Source organism: Podarcis erhardii, assembly GCF_964252035.2.
Source record: "Podarcis erhardii genome assembly, chromosome: 2".
Lineage (NCBI taxonomy): Eukaryota > Metazoa > Chordata > Lepidosauria > Squamata > Lacertidae > Podarcis > Podarcis erhardii.
This window is the reverse complement of record NC_138498.1, coordinates 126,616,864-126,639,120: the sequence shown is the minus strand read 5'-3', so window position 1 is coordinate 126,639,120 and position 22,257 is coordinate 126,616,864. Positions and strand designations below refer to the sequence as shown.

At 51.8% G+C, this 22,257-nt stretch overlaps 2 protein-coding genes across 2 annotated transcripts; one reads left to right on the top strand and one right to left on the bottom strand.

The window, feature by feature from the left end:
- Window positions 1–923: 923 nt before the first annotated feature.
- LOC309334733 (H-2 class II histocompatibility antigen, E-S beta chain-like) lies at window positions 924–11,051 on the bottom strand. The gene is given in 8 exon segments (XM_081849345.1): window positions 924–3,109; window positions 4,158–4,181; window positions 5,150–5,260; window positions 5,380–5,661; window positions 9,465–9,734; window positions 10,795–10,912; window positions 10,915–10,965; window positions 10,968–11,051. Coding segments are annotated over 8 exon segments (939 nt in total). The 5' UTR covers window positions 11,037–11,051; the 3' UTR covers window positions 924–3,095.
- A 747-nt stretch (window positions 11,052–11,798) lies between these two features.
- On the top strand, window positions 11,799–16,032 carry LOC309335347 (HLA class II histocompatibility antigen, DR alpha chain-like). Its single transcript, XM_081850302.1, has 5 exons — window positions 11,799–12,005; window positions 13,182–13,439; window positions 14,188–14,472; window positions 14,820–14,961; window positions 15,109–16,032. The coding sequence occupies exons 1-5, from the start codon at window positions 11,906–11,908 to the stop codon at window positions 15,110–15,112; spliced, it is 789 nt and encodes a 262-aa protein (XP_081706428.1). The 5' UTR covers window positions 11,799–11,905; the 3' UTR covers window positions 15,113–16,032.
- Window positions 16,033–22,257: the final 6,225 nt, after the last annotated feature.

The following is a 22,257-nucleotide window of genomic DNA, read 5'->3' as shown; positions in this document are numbered from 1 at the left end:
TGCAGTGGAGCAATGTCTCCCTCCTTGGAGAAAGTGTCCAATGGCGCTTGGGGGAAAGCCGGCAGTGCAGAGACATTCCACCCCACCCAGTGGGCAAGGGCCTGGGGTCCCTGAGGCCCCTCTAGCCTGCTATCCGAGTCACGGCACCAGAATGTTGTGTGGTACCCTGGGAACCTTGTTCTGGGTGAACTCAAAGATCACAAACGCATCAGTTGGAGAAATAGAAAGTAAGTTTATTGCTGACAGCAATAGGCCCAGTGGAGTCTCCTCTCAAAGACTGGACCCCGGTCAACGGTTCCATGGGTTTATCGACCTTTTTTCCGGCTAGCTTTAGGCATTACATATTCATGTACTAGAGCAAAATTAAGCCAATAAACTTAGACATCGCCCTTCCTTATGTCCTTATAAAGATAACTTCTTTATTTCTGCAATAGCTCATTACATTAGACATTTTCTCATATACTGTGTTATCAGCAAGCAAGCAAAAATCCCCTTTTGGCAGGCAAGCAAAAAAAAAACCCCTTGTTATCAGACATCCTATGTGGAAAGCATCAAACTTGGATATCCTGTTTCACAGAACATCTGGTGACTGTTGCCATCTTGTGACTATGATGGATGTCTTTCCTGCAAGCTGCAAATTCAGCCAAATGCATATATGTTTTTGCTAGCACAGCAATAATAAGGCACAATGAAAGACACAGTATTTGGTTTCTTAATGAAAGACACAGTATTTGGTTTCTATCTGCCAATCACCCATTCCCACCACCCTTCTGAGTAATACCCCTCCCCACCTTCTCACTATATAGAAGGGTCTGGAAACTTCTGTTTCAGTGTATCTGAAGAAGTGTGCATGCACACGAAAGCTCATACCAAGAACTGACTTAGTTGGTCTTTAAGGTGCTACTGGAAGGAATTTGTTTTGTTTTGGTTTCTTATAATTAGGCACCATAATCTAAGGCAGAATGATACACCTACATACTTTCTTTAGGCAGTCTTGCCACAGTGCAACTCAGGGGAGATCATCCCAAGGCTGTGACATCATGATTTTGACAAAATAGATGGGTCTTTACAGAGCAATTAACAAATCACCCACTATGAGGAGATAAAGGCATCAGGGCAGGGGAAGGAGGGGGCTGTCGCTTGAAATTGGACTCATACCGCCTGTTGAGGGGCAAGCTGGAGGAAGAATGGGGGTGTGTGCTTTTAATATACTTTAATATATTGTTATACTTCCTGGCTGCTAATTATGAGCCCTGAACCTCACAAAGGAAGACGATAAGCCACGAAGGAAGTGGGGCCAGATGCAAATGAGTGGACCCCCACCCTGAGTTAGGGGGCAGAGACAACAGGGTTTTGAGCTTTTGGGATTTCAGTTTGCTGTGGCGGAAAAGGGTTCAGTCTGTAAGTGGCAAGCTAGAGGGAGACCCATGGCTGGGGCCTTGCTAGAATCCAAGGCAGCTGTGGTCAGGGGAGAAGGAAGAACCTATTGGGGTGTGAATGCTGTGAGCCCCTCCACTGTAGGCTCAGGCTGTAGAGATGTGTAAAGAAACCATATGTCCTAAAGACACCACAGTCTCCACTGGGCCTCATTTCCAAAGGAAGCACAAACTGGGTAGGTGCCTGGACCCCTGCAAACTTACTCAGAGATTGGGGTGGAGTGTATCAATACAGTTGGCTAATTCCTATTTGGATCAGGAAGAAGAGGATGGGTCTCATTAGCTGCAGGGGGGACGGGGGACGTGGACTCTTGTCCAGAAGGAAGGTCCTTTTTGAAATTGAGGTCGAGGGTATGTTCTATCTCATATGGTGGACTTGTAAAAGGATAAAAGAGTACTGGGAAATAATTTATAATGAATTGAAAAAAATGTTTAAAAGTGCTTTTCAAAAAAACCAAAACCAGAGCCCTTTTTGTTGGGGATAATTCCGATGGAAATTCCCAGGTGTCAAAAAATGTTATTTATGTCTGCCACTAATTGCAGCCCGTGTTTTATTAGCCCAAAAATGGAAAATGAGTGAGGTCCCAACCAAAGATGAATGGCAACTTAAGCTGACGGAATATGCCCAGCTTTCAGATTTAACATATAGTATAAGAGCACAAGAAGTAGATACGTTTAGGGAATGTCAGGGAACTCCATCAGAACAGGGGCGGGAAACAGAGGGGCAGTTGTGTTACAGGGAGCCTCCAAAAATCTTGTGAAGCAGTTCCTCTTACGGTGACGAGGAAAACCCCACCTCCAGTGGGGAAGAGGTGAAAGGACCAGAGGATGCTGGTGGGAGCCTCAGCACCGCTCCTGGCAAAGCCGGCCAGGGGGGAAGCACGCCCCCTCCGTCGCTCACCCTGTGCAGAAGTCTAAAGCACAGAGAGGGAAGGAAAAGGCTGGGCGTAATGAGACTTTTATGCTGGGGGAGGTCCAGGAAACAAGCACTCCCGGATTCTGCTAGCGATTGAGGCAGACGTGAACTTTGGGGTTCTGCACTGTAAATAGTTTTTGCACCTAATAAAACCTGTAAAAGACAGGTGGGAGTCCTGCCCGGTTACTCGTGAGCAACCACCTGTGCCATCTGACAGAGAAGGTTGGAAAATGTTTATTGAATATATGGGGAGAAATTGTGTACACTTGCAGGGATTTATGGTATGTAAAATGAACCATGGAAAGAGAAGGGAAATCATTTATATTTTAAGATTGTTTACAGGCATATTCTAAAATGTAAAAAAAGAAAAATTAATTGAAAAATATACCCCCAAAAAAGTGAGTCAAATTTTATGAGGCTCCCCATCAGGGCTTTAAGAACTAACATTCGGTCCTGACAGTCTGACTGGATCCATCGTTGCTTTAAGGCTCAGCTCAGGCTTCTCTGGGGAGATTCAGAGCACAGAGTCTCCAACATAGATGCGCAAATAAAGCTATGTCAGGCTAGGATAACTGCCAATCTGCCAAATGAAAGAGCAATGGAAACCCCAAGCGACACCCAGAAAAAGAAGTGATAAAAAGCAACCAACGAAAAGCTCCCATCCTCTGAGCATGGACAAAGGGCAACTGGCAGGAAGAACAGAGCTTCTCCACATCCCAGGATCCCGAGGGAGCAGCAAGGTTCTAACCGGTGAGTCCTGCAGGCAGAGAGAAAAGAGAGACAAGCCCATCACTGTGGGGAGCGAAGGGGGGGATGAATCCCTGGCAGGATTTGGGGGACCACTCAGCAGGGATTCTGAACTACAGTTCCCATTGTGCCCTCTAACCATTGGCCATGCTGACTGGGGATGGTGTGAGTTGGAGTCCGCGGGGCCTGGAGGTTATGGGTCTGGCAGGGGAGGCTCTGAGGAGGGAGTCTTGGCTGGCTTAGGCAGTGGGAAAGAGGAGGTTCTGAAGAGGGGTGGGGAATCCCAGGACTCTGGCCCAGGAGGTGGCCCCCAGGACTCACTCACTCTCTCTCTCTGGTCCCTAAGATGACTCCTGTCCCTGCTTTGCACCCTCCTCAAGTGTTTCCACCTCCCTGGGATGCTCCTTGAACTCTGAGGATGCCTTTTGCTTGCCCAGATGAAGAAGAAGAAGAGGAGGAGTTTGGATTTAATATCCCGCTTTATCACTACCCGAAGGAGTCTCAAAGCGGCTCACATTTTCCTTTCCCTTCCTCCCCCACAACAAACACTCTGTGAGGTGAGTGGGGCTGAGAGACTTCAGAGAAGTGTGACTGGCCCAAGGTCACCCAGCAGCTGCATGTGGAGGAGCAGAGACGCGAACCTGGTTCCCCAGATTACGAGACTACCGCTCTTAACCACTACACCACTGAAGAATGGAGAGGGGTAGAAGGTAGTCTATTCTGGGAAGGGGATATTTGCATGTGTTGCTCCACCCACTTTGGGGTTAAAAGGGTTCCCCACCCTTGGGCTACGTGTCTTGGAAAGTGGGCAGGGGAACAAAGCCCTGGTCTCCTCACTTGGCCCCTGAAAGTGAGCTTTGCCTGACAGCCTCCCAGGTGGGGAATTCTCCTGCAGACCCACTTCCAGGAGATGAAATTAGAGCGTGTGCATATTGGGGGTGGGGTTAAACCAGAACCACCCCCAGCTGTATGAAAAGCAAGCAAGGGGGCCACCCTAAGCAGCCAGGAGACGGAGTGGGCGAAGGAGGAGGTGGAGGAGGAGGAGGGATGAAAGTTACCTGCCGGCTGGGGGACAGCTCTCCCTGGGAGGGAAAAAAGATAACAGCATCAAATATCAACTGGAATAGAGATCCCCTGAGAAGGCACAACTAAGAACTGTTAGAACTGTTTCCCCACTCCCTCTGCAAAACAGAATATGAGGGGTTAAAGATTATTCGTTAAATGGAAATGAATATTTCTTTCCCAACACAGGATGTGTTGCAATCGACTCTTCTCCCCATCCCCCAATGCCCCCCACAAACCGCTCCTCATTCCTTAGGCTGCATTTCTTAGCCTTGCCTAGTTATTAATTAATTCACGCAAAGTTATTCATGCAAATGAGGAAGAGGTCCAAGTGAGGCGATGGGATCCTGGCTGTGGGTGTCTCAAAGGCCCTTTGCTCTGTGTGGCGAGAGAGCCTTGCTCTTACTGCTTTGAGCAGAGTTTTGATCAGGAGAAGAAGAAGAATTGGATTTGATTCCCGCTTTATCACTCCCCTTCAGGAGTCTCAAAGCGGCTAACATTCTCCTTTCCCCTCCTCCCCCACAACAAACACACTGTGAGCTGAGTGGGGCTGAGAGCCTTCAGAGCAGTGTGACTGGCCCAAGGTCACCCAGCAGCTGCATGTGGAGGAGCGGAGACGCGAACCCGGTTCCCCAGATTACGAGACTACCGCTCTTAACCACTACACCACACTGGCACTTCAGGGAAGACAGGAGGACCTTAGAACAACAGCCCTGAAAGAACAAAGACTTCTAAATCCAGAAGAAGAGCTGTGTTTCTCCACAGTGTAAAAAAGATGGAAGGAGTCTCAGGTAAGAGACAGAGATCCTGCAGGTGATTCTGGCCCGAGACCAGTTTAGACTAAATTCTGAGACCAAGAGGGACCTCCTAGGAGTGGAGAAGGCACAGAACCCTCTCCAGACCCTCTGCCTAAAAACAGGAGGGGAGCCTGGAGCCCACTCCAGCCCCACACCCAGCCCTCCCTCTCCCCCTGGCACCCCACCCTCACCTTTCTTGTTCTTCAGGTAAAGGGCGAGTCCAGTGGCCCCAAAGACCAGCCCCAGCACAATCCCCACAATCCCCGTCCACATCTTGCTCCTGGCAGAGTCCGACTGTGGCTCTGAAGAAAGAAAAAGCCGAGAGTGAGGAAAGGCAGGCCTGGGATCAGCCCCCTGAGGGGGGAGGAAGCCACATAGTCCCCCAGGAATGCCCCCCACTCCCAGTAGGAAGGCATCCTACCCCATTTCACTGTGACGGGGCCTTCGAAGCTGGCGTGCTCCACTTGGCAGGTGTAGACGTCTCCACGTTCTGGCTTTGTCTCCAGCATCACCTCAATATGGAAGGTCCAGTCCCCGTTCCGGATGAGGTCTGTGGTCCACACTTTCGGCTCCTCCTTCCCGTTCCTGAACCACTTGATCTCGATCCCCGCAGGGAAGAAGCGGTTCACGGTGCAAATCAGCAGAGTGTTGTGTGGAGAAGATTCAACGTTGTCTGTGGGGGTGATCTTCACCTTGGGCTGGACTGTGGGAGGGAGGCCAGGGAGGGTCATGTGGAAGGAAGGTCAGAGATTTAGGCAGGGAGGGACCCAGAGGCTTCAAGGGAGGGAGGAGAGGGGAAGGAGGGATCCTCTCCCACTATCCCAGTGGAAGGTCCAGGGCCATAGTTAAGGGGGGGGCGCTAGCCAGGGTCTCAGCCCCGGGTGAAGCTTCTAGGGTAATTTTGAGAATATATCGACTCTTCCTGGAATGGGAAGTTGAGGAGGAGGAGGTTAAGGCAACAATGATTAGATGGGCAGCTTTGGAGAACAAATATGAAATTTACGGCGTGTTATAACATCAAAGAAATATGTTAAAGATGCAGCACAGATGGTACCTCACCCCCTCAAGACTATCGAAGATGTATAAAAACTTAGTGAATATTTGCTGGAGGTGTGGTGGGAGTAATGGTGACATGTATCATATGTGGTGGACATGTAGGAAGATCAAAGTGTTCTGGGGCTTAATTTACGAGGAGTTGAAAAAAAAATGTTTGGAATAGCTTTTTTTAAAAGACCAGAGGCATTTCTGTTAAGCATTGTTGGCAGGGACATCCCAAAGGCCTTCAGGGAGGTATTCTTACATGCAATGGCCACAGCTCAGACTTTGGTAGCAAAGGGGTGGAAGGAAGAAGAAGCCCCGACAATAACGGACTGGCATTACAAGCTACAATAATTTGCTGAAATGGCGCAGTTAACAAATACCCTGAGAGGCAATTCAAAACAAAAATTTATGGAAAAGTGGAATAGATATAAAACATATGTTCAAAAATACAGTAAAGGTTCGCTATCTATGCTAGCATTTGATTGACATTGGAGTGAGACTGAGATTTTACCCCTCCCATACCCAAGAATCTCCTGATCATCTCCTGAGGTCTCTGCTGACTCTACAGAGAGGAGGAGCAATGTACTGCTCTCTACTTAATTAGTCAAGTGAGTGAATCTCTGTGTGTGAGAGAGTCAGTCAGTGTGTTGGAGAGAGAGTGCAAGAGATCGTGTTTATAGATAAGATTGCTGCTAAGAGCAGCTGCAGGCACTCAGAATATAGCATTGATTTATGCTCAGAATATTTAGCTCTGTATATAGTTTTGTATAATAGCTGTAGTTATAGAATAAAGGAAGATATTCTACAGAGCTGCTCTCCGAGTGGTTTATACTCTGCAAGACTCTGCAAAACGCTGCTGCGCAACGGCTGTATTATTGAGACAGTGAATCCGGTGCTCTCAGCTCCAAGCTGTGAGTCCACAGCACTGTGACCTGTTCCTGTGGGAAAGGAGGTCTCTGGCAGTGCTACCCAGCTCGCCTAGCCCAGTCGGGGCTGTAGTGCATGAGTCCAGTTGGTGCACTGGCTCAAGGGCGATGCTGACAGAATAGATATAAAACACATGTTCAAAAATACAGTAAAGGTTCACTATCTATGCTAGCATTTGATTGACATTGGAGTGAGACTGAGTTGAGAAATAAGACTAAGAGCACATATTGATATAGGAATGTATTAGATAATATGTAAAGAAATATACAATAATAAGAGTACATTCATTTGTAAAAAAGGAATATACAATGGGATAGACAGGAAGTGTGTTGGTATGTATATGATTTTGGTGGGGGTGGGTTGTTTTTTCTCTTTGGTCTTTCTTTTGTTTCATTTTCTTTCTAGGTACCGTATTTTTCGCCCTATAGGACGCACTTTTTCCCCTCAAAAAATGAAGGGGAAATGTGTGTGCGTCCTATGGGGCGAATGCAGGCTTTCGCTGAAGCCTGGAGAGCGAGAGGGGTCGCTGCGCACAGACCCCTCTCGCTCTCCAGGCTTCGCGGACCTCTCCGCAAGCGGCGAGAACGCTCCCACCGCTTGCGGAGAGGTGCCTGCATGCCGAAGCCTGGGTGCACTGAGCTCAGCACGTCCAGGCTTCGCGGACCTCTCCGCAAGCGGCGGGAGCCAGCCCTGGGCTCCCACGGCTTGCAGAGAGCTGCCTGTTTGGGGACTGGGGTCGGGGGAAGGTCGGGCCTCCCCCGCCCCGCGCCTGGGGGGGGGGAATAATTTTTTTCCCTTTATTTCCCGCCCCCAAAACTAGGTGCGCCTTATGGGACGGTGCGTCCTATAGGGCGAAAAATACGGTATATAAAATTTGTATATAATTTTTGTATACACGTTGGAAATTGTATTATAGTAAGTCCTGTAATGTAATATGACAATGTTTACCGATGTAATATAAGAATGTTAACAAATAAATAAAATGCAAATTCCAAAAAAAAATCATAATATTTCTTAGAATTCCTCAAATGATCTACTCTCTGAGGAGATCTGCTTAAGGTTGAATGAAAGCCAGATAGCACACAGACAGTGTTACTATTTGGAGAGACTATTTCTCTTTTCCAGCATCTTTCTTTTTATGCCCTTTGTGAACAAATATGTTGAGGGGTGTGTGTGTGTCTTTGCCCAGGTGACAGAAAGCCGAGTTTGGGGCCCTGGGGTCAGTCTATCCTACGTTCCCAGCCCCCAACTTCCCACTCCCACCAGTGGGATCTCTGACTCCCCCCATCTACTCAAAGTCATCCCAGTTTCCCCAGTGGTCAGGCTGGTCATTCCACAAACAGGGAACTGCTCCTCCCAGGGGGTCCTGGGATGCCCCTCCCCTTCTGTCTCATTTCCCAGTCCTGGGAATCTCAGGAGTTTGTCCTTCCTTTTTTCCTGGCAAACAGGATGCTATTCAGAATCACTGCACAGTATCCTTTTGATTTAGGCATGATCCATGGAGGGCCGGGGGGGGGGGGGCGGAGCTGCAGGGGAGCCTTGTAGCTGAAAATAGTAATGAGTGGGTGGGAAGGAAATGGACCATGTTTATAATAATAATTATTTAATCCTGAACGTATGTGATTTTGCAATTGTGGGGTTAATTTCTAAACCCCCTCCCCCCCCCTTTTAAACACCCTGATTCCCTGGGAAACCTGGGCATATGGCAGCCCTACCTGAATCCATGTCAAGTGTGCAAGAAACGACATGCTAAGGTGTCACAATTATTAATTGAGTGATGTCCAAATAACATCTTATTGTACTTTTAAAATGTTCAGGGTTTCTGCTTGAAATGTGCTTTCTCTGCTCCCCTGAAAGGCTGCCCATGCCCCCCTTGCAGCCCCCCCCCACTCTAATGTAGTCCAGCATTGGACTGTGTCCTGGGTTCAAATCCCCCTGGGCCCTGAGTCTCCTGGGTGTCCCTGGCCAGCCCCTCCCCTCAGCCTGGCCTCCCTCACAGGGTCGTTGTGGGGGTGGAATGAGGGGAGGGGGTAGCATGGACAGAACAGGCAGTAAAGGAAGTTTTTAATGTTCTATTGTGCTTTTAATTCTGTTGGGAGCCACCCAGAGAGGCTGGGGAAACCCAGCTAGATGGATGGGGTATTAATAATAATAATAATAATAAATCATTACTTCTATTATTGTTGATGTTATTGTTGTTTGTTATTGTTATTTATTATTATAATTATTATTGTAAATACTGCAATTTTGTGTTGCAAGCCGCCCTGAGACCTACAGGTATAGGGTGGGATGCGAATTTAATTAATAATAAATAAATAAACAGAGAGACACCCTCCAGATTGCAACACATAAAATGGTTCGTGATGCTTCCAGGGACACAGAAACTCTTGTCAGGAAAGGCCCCTCTTCCTCTCTCAAAAGCGGGAGGGGGGGCAGGGAAGGGAGAACGTCCCGGGTTCACCCCACGCCCCCCCCCATTTTGGGTTCTTCCAGGGGCCCGTTTCCCATGACGCCCCCCCCCCCCGATTCCGGACTCACCGCGCCGGGACTGGGCGAAGGGCTCGATGCCCCCGTAGTTGTGCCGGCAGAAGCGATCCACGGCGGCCTTCTTCCTCCGCAGGATGTCCTTGTCCTGGTTCCATGCCTTGGCGTCGGGCTCCCCCAGTTCAGCCACCGCCACGAACTTCCCTCGGTCGCTGTCGAAGTAGAGGAGCTCCTGCCGGCCGAAGAAGTATCTATTTAGGTAGCGGACCCGCTGCGTCCCGCTGGAGAAGTGGCACTCGGACTTCGACTGGAACAGGAAATGCTCTGCGGGGGGGGGAGGGGGGAGAATGAAATTGGGGGGGGACGAAGACTTCCGGTCTCCGGTTGCCTTGAGGGCGCAGCTCCCACCATAGCATATAGTTGCAGCTGCCGGGCAGGAGAGACTATCTTCCATTCTCGGTCTCCCTTGTCATGTGATCCCATGGCGGGGGGGGGGGGCGGAGGCTGAGCAGGGAGACCCCCTCCCCCTCCCCCTCCCCCCCTCCCCTAGGAAAGGGGAAATCAGAAGAAAGGCCATTGTGGAGAGGGAGGCACAACCTCCTGGACCCTGGACCCGGCTGGAGGAGAAAATGTTGGGGGTGGGAGAGAGACCAGGAAAAGGGGGAGATGCCGAGGAGGGGGGAGACGCTTCACTGCCCCCTCCCTCCCACAAGACCCCCCTCCCGCGGTGGGAGACGCAGTTTCACTTTCGCTTTCCCTGCCAGAGCGCACGAAGCGACGCCTGTCTACGCAGGAGCCCATTTCAGCACCCAGGGGACCCCAAGGCGGGGAGGGGGGGGGCTAGGAGAGGGGACCTGCCACGAGGGGCGGATTTCAGGTTCCCCTTTTCCCCAGTTTTGCTGCCAGCGTCACGGGCGTAGGCAGGGAGGGGCAGTTGCTCCCCCCCCAAATCAATAAACATCAAGGGGGACAGGGAGGGGCAGCTGCCCCCCACCATCAATAAAAATCAATAAAAATACATAGCAAACTGAAGTTCTGCCCCTCCCTAACAAAATCCTGGCTACGCACCTGTGTCAATATGGTGGTTTTATTACAATTCAATTGAATGTTATTTGTAAGCTGCTGGGGTAGGATTTTATTCCTGAAAAGTGGGATATAATTAATTTCAATAAATAAATGCTCTCCTTCCCAATCCCAGAAGCCTGAGCTGCTCTTTTTCAGAGGGGGGAATGTTTCCCCTTCCCTCCTGCCCCTTTGCCCCCCCGTGTCCTGAAGAAGCAAAGATCCCCCTGGGGAAGCAAGGATTCTTCAGCATCAACTTGGCTGAACTAAACCAAGCGGAGTTTCCCCTTCCTTCTCCCCCCATGGCAGAATCCTGGCTCACCTGGAGGCGCCTCCACGCCCAGCCCCTCCGAAGCGGAGACCACCAGCATCCCCAGCAGGAGCCCCCCCAAGGCCAAAGGCGCAGCGCCGGAGCCCCCCATCCTTCTCTCTTCTTCGCCCCCCAAGACTCCCCAATGGGACTTGCTCCGCTCAGCCCCGGGGGAAACTCCTGCCCAAGCCCCGCCCACTCCGCCTCCCCGCCCCGCCTGCGTCCAATCCGCCTCCCAGCCCAGGCAGCGTCATCGGTTGCCAGGCAAGGAACTCCTGGAAAGAGCATTATCCGGGCTCGCTCTGCTCTCGCTCGACCTGCAAGTTCCTCTTCGCCTTCTCAGCTGCTTCTGATCTCTCCATTGTTGCTGCGTCGCGTGTGAATCAAGATCTTCCCCAGAAAACCTTTGAGGGGATACAAAGCTTAACAAGAATCTCTCAGTTCCATCCAAAACTTTCCTCTGGCAGCAAAAAGGGAAATTTCAGACTCGGGCTTCGAAACAGGGAGACGCGCATTTCTTCTGCTGCGTTTTAAGCCGCAAAACCTTCCTTCCTTCATGTATCCGGAAAGATGAAGGAAGTTTCAAAGGGGGGATTGAGGGAGGGGGCTCCCCCCTTCGCCCCCCCCAGCCTGCATCCCGGGGAGACCTGGCAGCCCCCCAGTAAGGAGACCCCCAGTAAGGAGACTCCAGCCCCCAGCCCCCCTTTGCAGGAAACATCCCTGGCGCTGGTGTCTGAGGAGCCCCATGAAGAAACACCCAGGGGGAGACAGAGAGGAGCCCCCGCAGCCCCTTCCCTGGAGGAGACCCCGCCCCTCTTGGGGAGATCCAGCCCCCCACCCCACCCCACCCCAAAATATTCGCTGCCCTTTTCCTGCTGCTGTTTTCGCTCCGTCTCCGGCTGAGGCTCCCGCCTGGGGCTGGTTTACCTGGAGACAGGCTGGTCATCGCCAGGGCGCTTTCTCATTGGCCGAGCGGGCAGGGACTTTTCTGCTCGGCCCAAGCCGCCCCCTGGCCGCCGCCGCCCCACAGCCACTTGGAGGGCGAGCATCCAGGAGGAAGGGGCAAGGGACACTTGGGCTTGAGTCGCCCCTCGCCCGCCTCGGCCCAGGAAGAGCTGCAGAGATGGAGCCCAGAGGAGGAGGAGGAGGAGGAGGAAGAGCCCTTTGCTGCCTCTGGGCGACCCTCCTCCTCGCCCCGCCATGGGGGGCCGGAGCCCTGAAAGATCAAGGGGGGCGCAGAGGGAGGGGGAGAGGCCTGGGGAGGGGGCCCAAGAGGGGGGCTAGGGGGGAATGGGGGAGAAAGATTGCGCCCCTGGGTGTTGCTGGTGGGCAAAGGAGGAGGGGTCTCTTGGGCTAAGGGAGGAGAAGCCCCCTCCCCCCGACAGGTGCAGAAGCTGCCCCCGGGAATACGGAGGGATGGGGGGAGGAAGGGAATTGGACGACCCCCCCCCCAGGAAAGAGTGCTGGGAGGTGAGTGGAATGGGGGGGTGACGGGGAAGGAGGATTTGGTCCCTCAAATAAGGTGGTCTAGGTTTTGTTTTAAAAAAATGAGAGGGGAAAACGGGGGGGGGGACAGCACTCCCCCCCCTACACACACCTAGCTTAAAAGATCAGAATCTGTGCCCCTAGCCTTTCCTGTTACAAGGAGGGAAAGGGAAATAAAAGAAGAATTATTATTCCTCTCTGTGGGTTCAGCTGCCACAGAGACCTGCCTGGTCCGGAAGCCCCCAGTGGTCGCCCCCAAAAGACATCAGCCCCCCCACCCCACCCCATAGCCCCCGAAGACAGAGTGGTGTCTCTCCTGGCACAAAAGGGGCCAGAACCTGCCCTCTTCGGCTGCCCCCCCCATATCGCCACTTGCCTGGCAAGGAACCCAGCCGGACGCAAAGGGACTTCACTCCCGAGAAGACGCGATTGAGTCTGAGTGAGTGAACTCCAGAAGGAAGTCGCTTTAGGAAAGGAAAGAGGCCTATGGCCAATGGCTCCGTCTGCGTGCCCAGCAGATTTATCTCTATTAAAAGCATGCCCAAAGTTTTAATTCGAGGCATAAGTCACAAGTGGTGACTGTGGATGATCCACGGTTGAGAGAGGAAATGCATTTATTACTGGTTTCACTTTGGGAACAAAGTGGAGATCTAGGCACATGGAGACATGGATTATTCTCTTAAATGGTTATTCCAACTCCAGTCACCCACATTCAAGTGCACCCAGGACCACCTTTTGGAAATGGGGGGATTTTAAAACTGACATGTGTGTGTGTTTGGGAGCAGATGTTGGCCCCCCCCCTCTTCTTAGAGAGCCTTCCTGGTGGTGGCCCCATTCCTAGCAATGAGGCAGGTTCTCCCTCATCCTGCTGCAGGGTCCTAAAGCCTCCCTCTCTCTCTCTCCCACCCCTGCAGTGGAGGACACCCTGGTGGAGCTGGACTTCTTCCAGGAGAGCTTCCCTTCGGAGAAGAAGTCCGGGGAGTTCCTGCTGGAGTTTGACAACGAGGAGATCCTGCACGTGGACTGGGAGAAGAAGCAGAACGTCTGGAGGCTGCCGGACTTCCAGCGCTTCACCAGCTTCGAGGTGCAGGGTGCCCTGGCCAACATCGCCGTCATGAAGAACAACATGGAGGTGCTCATGAAGCGAAGCAACCGCACCCGTGCCCTGAACGGTAGGCCACGCGAGGGGGGCAGGGGAGAGAGCTGGGGGGCAGGCAGGGGGTGGCCTCTTGGCTTCTGACCCGGAAGACCCTTCAGGACCCCTTTCTGCCTCCCCAGAGGGAACTCTGCTCCAGGGAGCCAGTCCTTGGCTGACTGAGACAGGCTAAAAGGGACGGGAAGCCTGGTGGTAGGGGCAGCATTGCACTCTGTAGAAGCTCAGAGGCATTCCCAAACCTGAACACCAAGTGCAAATTACAGATAGGTAGCCGTGTTGGTCTGCCATGGTCAAAACAAAATAAAAAAATTCCTTCCAGTAGCACCTTAAAGACCAACTGAGTTAGTTCTAGGTATGAGCTTTCGTGTGCATGCACACTTCTTCAGATACATGCACACGAAAGCTCATACCTAGAACTAACTCAGTTGGTCTTTAAGGTGCTACTGGAAGGAATTTTTTTATTTTGTTTTGACCATGGCAGACCAACACGGCTACCTATCTGTAACTGGAACTATGGAAGGCACCACATTGAGCCGCATGAAATGGAAGTCCATCAACCTAGGTATCTGAAGAAGTGTGCATGCACACGAAAGTTCATACCTAGAACTAACTCAGTTGGTCTTTAAGGTGCTACTGGAAGGAATTTTTTTATTTTGTTTTGACCAAGTGCAAAAATACCCAGAGCAGCTAACTGCTATGCTTTCCATTTCTAGACTGCTTCAAATGGGTTTTAATCCCCTTTCTTTCTCCATCTCCTTCCTCAGTTGCTCCTTCGGCCACTGTGTACCCGGAAAATGCCGTGGAACTGGGGGACCCCAACGTCCTCATCTGCTTTGTGGACAGGTTCTCCCCCCCAGTGCTGAACGTCACCTGGCTGAAGAACAACGAGGTGGTCTCCAAGGGCGTGGAGGAGACAGACTTCTACCCCAGCGTGGACAACACTTTCCGCAAGTTCTCCTACCTCCCCTTCGTCCCTCAGCAGGGAGACATCTACGTCTGCCAGGTGGAACACTGGGGCCTCCCAGAGGGAAAGATGGAGAAGATCTGGGGTAAGCACCGGGCAGGATCGGGGCATTTCTCTGGGACTTGAACTCAGAAACCCAGATTCATGGCTCATAAGTAGGAAGTTCTGAAGATCAGAGAAATCTATGCAAGTGAAGTACATTTGCAGTTTTGAATAATTTATTCTACTCCTTCTAGCCATAGGAGACAAAAAGGTGCTCAGCTGCCTTGGGGGGGGGGGGTTCCTTGAGTTAGTTTCTCTCAGTTTACCTTAAAAGTGTGCATTAAGGGCTGTGGGGCGGGTGTGTCAGGACTCCTGGGTTCTTTCTTCCTCTGAACACGCTCAGAGAAACAGAGTCCCCCCTTAGCCCTGTCCTCTCTCTCTCCATCCCAGTTTCCAAGGCGCCCTCTCCCATCCCGGAGACGATGGAGAACGTGCTGTGTGCCCTGGGCTTGGCCTTTGGCATCCTGGGCATCATCGCTGGCACCATCCTTTTCTTCAAGGCCATGAGGATGAACGATCGCAGGGGCTTCATGTGAGTCGAACCCGTTTCCCTTCATGGGCTCAGAGAGAAATGCAAGGGAAGCCAAAATACACAGCAAAGGGGTGGGCCTCATCCTGCCTGGAAGGTGCTCAGCCTCCATACTCCCAGCTCACCATCTCCCTTCTCCTTCCTTTTCAGATAATGGGGGATTCCTTTCCTGACAGCCTCTTCCTTAAACCCTCTCAGCTCAGCTCCTTTGCCAAGAGTCTCTTCTGCTATGAATCAGCTGGAAGGAGTTGCTTCCTCCGTGTGCAGATCGTCCTTAGAAGCTTTCGGGATAATATGTTTAACTTTTAAGAACAAAGATGCTTAGCCAGACTTACATTACTTTTCTCCCTTTTATGTTTTCCTCTTAACAAAGAAATTGCTGTTTAAATAAATAGGAAAAGTATATGTTTTACTCACATTTAATGTCTTGCCATGGTGCAACATTTACAGCTCCCTCTATGCAGGTTCTGAAACTCCCTGGTGCCTTTGCTTCTGGCTGTTCAGTAATCATGCATTTTATTGAATCACAGAATTGTAGAGTTGGAAGGGACCCTAAGGGCCATCTAGTCCAACCCCCTGCATTGCAGGAATCTCAGCTAAATCATCTCTGACAGAGGGGCTTGTGGTTTGGCTGCAGATCCTCCCCCAAACTCCATAGTTGAGTCAGGATAGTTTTCTGTGGGGGCTTCCTGCTTTGCCCCCCCTTGCATCTGCATGGCTCAAGGAGACCCCCTCCCAATAGAGTGTCAGGCATACTAATTCCTATCTCCACCCCACTTACCCAAAACCATTCACCTCCCTCTCCAGTTTTTGGAGAGAGCCTTACTCAGTTCCGTGCATTGAACTGCAGGAATACAACCCTCAGGTGTTTCGTTAATCCCAAAGAGGATTCATCCATATTTTGAGGGACGTTTAGTAGCGAAGAGACCCCAAACACCTTTCTTGTCCACATAAAGCAGGGTTGTATCTGTATGTGTGGAGGAAAAGATCCGTTCTTCATCTGCAAAACTTTCCCAGTGGCTTCTGTGCAGCCCATATTTCCAAAAGCAATGAATAAATCTTACAGTTTGTTGATTTGTTTCTAGTGCTGTTTTCTCTGCCTATAAGCTCTGGATATATTTATTATTTCAAAATGAAAAGGTGAACCATTGAGGAGATGGGTAGCGTTGCAACCAGAGTGGCTACACTGACTCCTCGTGTCTCTAGGCCCAGATTCTGGGAGATGATAAGAGATCAGGAGACCCAGCGCTGGTGCCTCCCTGCCTTTGCCCTGGGCTGCCTGTCTGTCCCCTGCTGGGAACAGGATGCTGGGGCAGGGGACCCTGATCAGCCTGATGATGCAACAGGACTTCTGATCTTCTTCAAGGCCTGCTGTGGGTTGTGTGATGCCCCAAAGCATTATCCCACAGAACCTATGGATTCCCACTCTGGGGGAACAGAGGAGAGAAACAGAACAGCCCATTCGCCTGTCCTAAAATGCCTCACCAGATCCAAGCACCTGCTCTTCCTGAGACTGGAGTGAGTGATCAGGGGGAGGGGTAGAAAATGTGCAGAGCCCCCCCTCCAAATTCAGGGTGGATGAATGAAGGTCTTCTTCCAGGGGCAACACCACACTAGAGAGGTGTGTGTTTCAGGACCTCCATCATGAGTTGACTGTGTTGCCTGGAACATGCCTTAAAACCCTCAGAGAAGGATTCACTCTTTGCTGGTAGCTCCCTGTCTTTTTGTGTGTGTGTGTCTCATTAAGATAAATTAATGCAAGGAGTTGTTGAACTCTTTCTCACCCCCCCCCTTGCAAGAGTCTCCAGACGGTAAATGGGGTTTGGGAGAGGCGTCCTTCCTGGCACCAAGCCTTGAGAAGGAAGGAACATCCCAGAGGCCAACAGACAAGGCACAGCTTGCTCTGCAATCTCATATCTTCTTCTGGATCTGAAATGGGTGGGATCCAAATTTTTTTTGGGGGGGAGTCAATTAATGCAGCAAGACAGAAGGCAGAGTTTGGCAGAGGGGCAGGGCAGGAGTGCCGCCAGGGCAAGACTTGGGGGCAGAAGGCCAGGGCCCCAGTCGGCAGAAGGAGCAGGAGGCCCCTCAAGGCTGCAGGGCTGACTCTCCACATCTGGAAGCAGCTGAAGGAACACCTGCTACCAGTAAGGGGGGTAAGAGTCGGAGTCTAGCATGGCCAAAAGACCCCAAGTGGGCAAGAAGGGGCCCCTGAGCAGTGATCCTTCCCTATGGCGACATTTCTCAAATCTGGGATAAGTCTGGTCTGGTGCAAGTGAACAGGGGCCTCCACAGCAGGAGGGCTGATCCCCAAAAGTCAGAAGTTGGAGAAGGGCTGATCCAGAGGGAAAGAGTTAGGGAGAAAGTGGGGTGCAGGTGGCCTGACCTTGGCAGGCTGTCTTCCTCCTCCTTCCTCCCTCTTGCCTTTCAAAGGCTCCTTCTCCCCTTCAGCAGCCCAGAACACAGTCAGAGACCAGCAAGTGCTGCACTCGAAGGGGTTTGGCAAGAGCAACGCGTTTCCTGCCCAGCAACCGATGACCAGGCAGAGTCGGGACCTGTGATTGGCTCCCATCAAGCCTCCCCTCCAGGAAAGTCCCCAGAAAGACAACACTATAGACCCCCCCCCAAGCAGCAGCAGCAGCAACTCTGCTTTTGCCCTCCCCCAACCCTGTTTTGTGCTTCAACGCAGAAGTGGAGATTGTGACATTCAGGTTCCCTCGAAACAGGAACTTTTTAAACAAGTCATCGGTTGGAGCATCTCTGGCTTTACGACCCGCTTCAAAGAATTATGGGGGGGGGGAGTTAAGAGGCTGTCTTCTCCCCACTGTCAATAATCATCCCATGTAAAATGTGAAATTCAATACTCTAATCCAATACTCTGATTTCTATTTTTGTGCTTAAATGCAGAACTGCAAATGGCAGACTCTTCATGTTAATCACCGTATTTTTCGCTCCATAAGACGCACCTTTTCCCTCCTAAAAAGTAAGGGGAAATGTGTGTGCATCCTATGGAGCAAATGCAGGGGGGAGGCAGGCAGGAAAAGCCCCCAATAGCCGCACACAAGCTCCGCGCGGCTCTTGCGGGCTTTTCCCCAGGAGGGAGAAGGGACTGACGCGGCCAGTCAGTCCCTTCTCCCTCCTCAAAGAAAAGCCCGCAGGAGCTGTGCGCTCCTTAAAGGGTGCACGGTTCCTGTGGGTTTTTGCGGGTGGTCGGGGTATAGCCATGGCAGAAGGCAAGACAGCAAGCACATGGATCCCACTCGCTGTCTTGGCTTCTTTGCTCTTTGGGGCTGGGGGGGGGGGCGGGCTTCACCGGGCAGCCCCAGAAGCTCTGGGAGAAGCGGACAGGCTGCATGCATATTTTTTTCCTTGATTTTCCCCTCTAAAAACTAGGTGCGCCTTATGGTCCTGTGCGCCTTATGGAGCGAAAAATACAGTACCAACAACGTTTGCAAGTTGTGAGATTGTGACAGCCTCTGCATTTTGCATTTTGCTTCAAAGAGGAAGGAGGCAATTTTATCCCAGCCCTCTGCCCTCCCCCCCAGTGGGAATTCTCTGCATCTCGTTTTTCTGAAGGAAAAAATGCTTCAAAAAAGGACCAATCAAATAGCGTGTAAGCATGGGCACAGCCGGGGGGTGGGGTGGGGGGGGGGACTGCTGCCCCCAATCAATAAAAATTGATTAAAATACAAAGCAAACTGAAGCTCTGCCTCCTAACAAAAGGCCTCCCCCCAAAAAAACAACAATCATGGCTACGCCCATGGTTGCAGGTTATCTGTACATGAGCTTCCAGTCCCATAACTGGATTTGCACATTGGCCCAGTTCCTGGTGGGGGCACAAAAGAGCAGCGACACCTGAGGACAAAGGCTCAGTTTAAGAGTAGAGGAGTCACTTCCACAGAGAAGGGCCTTGGCTGGAGAGAGAGAGGGAGAGAGAGAGGAGGAAACTCTGGGTCAAAATCTCTTCAGAATACAAGATGTTCAGGGATGGGCTGCCAGGGGACAAACTGGGTGTGAGAAATGAGGGTTTTGTGGACCCCCAGAGGCACTGAGGCTGTAAACTTCAGATCTATATTCCACAACTCTCCCATGGGAGAAAAGGAGAAAGGACCGCTCCACTGTAGCTGCAGCTTCATGTTTTTACTGTCGTCTCACCAATGTGAAGGAGAAGCAGAATAACCTCCCGGCAGGCAGGAAACTGGGGCAACGGCTTGGCCTGCAGCCTTCCTCCCTGATGTGCTAGATTTCTCCTTGCAGGCAGTGCCACTGTAATTTGGGTGTCCATGCAGCTCCTGCCTGAGGCTGGGAAGGAGGCCTCTTGGTGGAAGAAACAGACCAAGAGGAGGGGGGCAAGGGGGTCCCAGGACAGGAGGGGCAGGATCCAGGCAGCCTGCTCCCTGGTGACAGAAGCAGGACTTCTGGGCCCATAGCACATGTCTCCCTCCCCCACCTCTCCCTCCTTCTGCCCCCTTGTTTCTGGCAGCAGAGGAGACGCTGCAGAAAGGCGCTGGGGGGAGTTTCGCTTCCCCCCACATGGAGGCCTGGAGCACAGCTCAGCATTCAGGGAAATGAAAGAGGGAAGCTGGCCACGATCCAGGAGACGGAGGTCAACCGGGAGCGCAGCAAAACCTCCTCACTGAGAAGTAGCTTCCAGGCCCCCCCCCAGCACAGCCCCCCCTTCAGCCCAGCAGCAATGGCTTAAGAGGAATTGCAGTTTTAGGGAAGGACCCCCTTGGGAATGGCTGAGCTGAATGGAGTGGGGCTGGGCAAGCCCCATAGCATCCTCTGCTAGAGGAATAGGGGCTCCTTGGCTCAAGGTGGGGGGAGATTTCCTTGGAGAGCAGCCCCCTCCCTCTTGCGTCAGGAGAGCAAAGTGGGTCATCTGTTCCCAAGGCAGGAGGGTGGAGGAAGGGGGGAGAATGGGCACAGACCCCTCCAAGTCCTCAAGGCTATGGGGCACAATCCACAGGAGAGGGTGGGGCTGTTTTTCAGGTCAACCAAGGCCAGGATGTGGCCCAGTCAGGCTGGCCAGACCTCCTTGTGGGGCTGTGGGGCAGAGACAGGTCTCTTAAACCTTTCCAGACCCCAGACCCCCTTTTGACCCAAACATGCATTTCTCCATCTTTATATCTGCGAGGTCTCAGGGCTCCTGTTTCAGCCCACATGGGATCAGGCTGCGACCAACCAATGGAAGACCAGGGGCACAGAACATGTGCTGACACCCCCAGGGAAGGAGTCACTGCTTTCGGGGGACTTGATCTGCTGTTTTCCCTCCTCTCCCCATTCTGCCCCTTGCAGAAATGCCTCCTTCCAAAAATGAATGCAAGTCGAAAGAGTCGTCCAGCTCTTCCTCCCCCTGGCAAGAGGCTCCAGGAGGGGCATGACCCCCCAGAGAGGGGTTTGGGAGAGGCATCCCTTCTGGGGCCAAGGCTTGTGCAGGGACATCACAGGGACTGGCAGACAAGGCCCAGCCTGCTCTGCAATATTATACCTTGCAGTTGTCACGGTTTCTTTAGAAGGGGAAATGGGATCCTTTTTGCAGATCCTCTTTCAGCAAAAGAGCAAACATTCTCCTGGATCTCAAGGCAGAAGCAAAGGAGAACCTTCAGCAAAGTCTCATGTGGGGAGGGGGGCCAGGGGAGCTGCCAGGGCAAGGCTGTGGGGCAGGAGGCCAGGGCCCCCCTCAGCAGAAAAAGCCGCAGGTCCTGTGAATGTGAAAGGGCCCATTTGCCTCATTTGAAAGTAAGTGAAGCAAGACATGTGACCATTAGAAGAAGGAGAGTAAGTGCCCAAAGTCTAAAGTTATCACAGGGGCTTCTAAGTGGGGTTTGGTGGGATGAGCAGAGCAGCCTCTCCCCAATTTCATCCCTGAAAAGGCTGGTCCTCCAGGAGAGACACAGGGAGGGGGGTGGGGGCTCCACAGCAGGTGGGCTGATCCCACAAAGGAGGACTGATTCTATGCAAGGGGTGAGGAGGGGGCAATGGGGTGGGGGTAACCTGGCTTTTCCTTCTTTTCTATCCCCTTTCCCTAGCCTAGAGAAAGATTCCTTGTTGCCTTCAGCAGCCAGGGACAGAGTCAGAGAGGAGAACAAGAAGTGTTGGGTTTGGCAGCAGCTGGATCTTCCCTGCCCAGCAACTGATGATCAGGCAGCCTCAGAGCCTGTGATTGGCTCTGGTTGAGGTTCAGGAAAGTCCCCAGCCACTTTGCCCTCCCAGAAGACAACAGCAAGGTCAACGCTGGCAGCCCCCTCCTTCAGAAATGCATCAATCACCAGCTCTTCCTGGGGGTAGAGTGATGGGGGGCGGAGAGAGAGCATGCGCAGAGAGACCCCTCCAAATCCAGTGCAGATGAATGGAGGTATTCTGCCAGGAGATACAACGCACAGGGGAGGACAGGGGTGTGCCGTATTTTAGGTCCGTCAAGGCCAGGATGTGGCCCAGTCAGACTGGCCAGAAGTCCATCATGAGCTGGACATGCCCTGCAACCGGCAGGGGAGAATTTGCTGCTTTCTGGTGATATAAAAATTTAATAATAATAATTTATTATTTATACCCCGCCCATCTGGCTGGGTCTCCCCAGCCACTCTGGGCGGCTTCCAACAAAGTATTAAAATACAGTGGTCTGTTAAACATTAAAAGCTTCCCTAAACAGGGCTGCCTTCAGATGTCTTCTAAAAGCCTTCAGATGTCTTCTAAAAGCCTGGTAGTTGACATCTGGTGGGAAGGTGTTCCACAGGGCAGGTGCCACTACTGAGAAGGCCCTCTGCAAGAAGCCAAGTTACAGGGAACCAGGCAATGAGGGAACCACCAGAAGGCCCTCGGAGATGGACCTCGGTGTCTGGGCAGAATGATGGGGGTGGAGACGCTCCTTCAGATATACTGGACTGAGGCCGTTTAGGGCTTTAAACACTTTGAATTGTGCTCAAGAAACGTACTGGGAGCCAATGTAGGTCTTTCAAGATGGGTGTTATATGGTCCTGGCAGCCGCTCTCAGTCACTAGTCTAGCTGCCGCATTCTGGATTAATTGCAGTTTCCGGGTCACCTTCAAAGGTAGCCCCACGTAGAGTGCATTGCAGTAATCCAAGCAAGAGATAACCTCCAAGTCACCTTCAAAGGTAGCCCCATGTAGAGAGCATTGCAGTAGTCCAAGCGGGAGATAACCAGAGCATGCACCACTCTGATGAGACAGTCTGTGGGCAGGTAGGGTCTCATCCTGCGTACCAGATGGAGCTGGTAAACAGCTGCCCTTTTTCCACTATTGATAGCCACTCATTCAATGCAGTGTGACTAATAAAGGA

What these genes read in the sequence shown, in the direction of transcription:
- LOC309335347 (XM_081850302.1), top strand. Translation starts at nt 11,906, where the DNA reads ATGGAGCCCAGAGGAGGAGGAGGAGGAGGAGGAAGAGCCCTTTGCTGC. An exon ending in GGGGGCCGGAGCCCTGAAAG is followed by an intron (nt 12,006 to 13,181) that starts ATCAAGGGGGGC and finishes CCACCCCTGCAG; the next exon opens with TGGAGGACACCCTGGTGGAG. An exon ending in CCGCACCCGTGCCCTGAACG is followed by an intron (nt 13,440 to 14,187) that starts GTAGGCCACGCG and finishes CTCCTTCCTCAG; the next exon opens with TTGCTCCTTCGGCCACTGTG.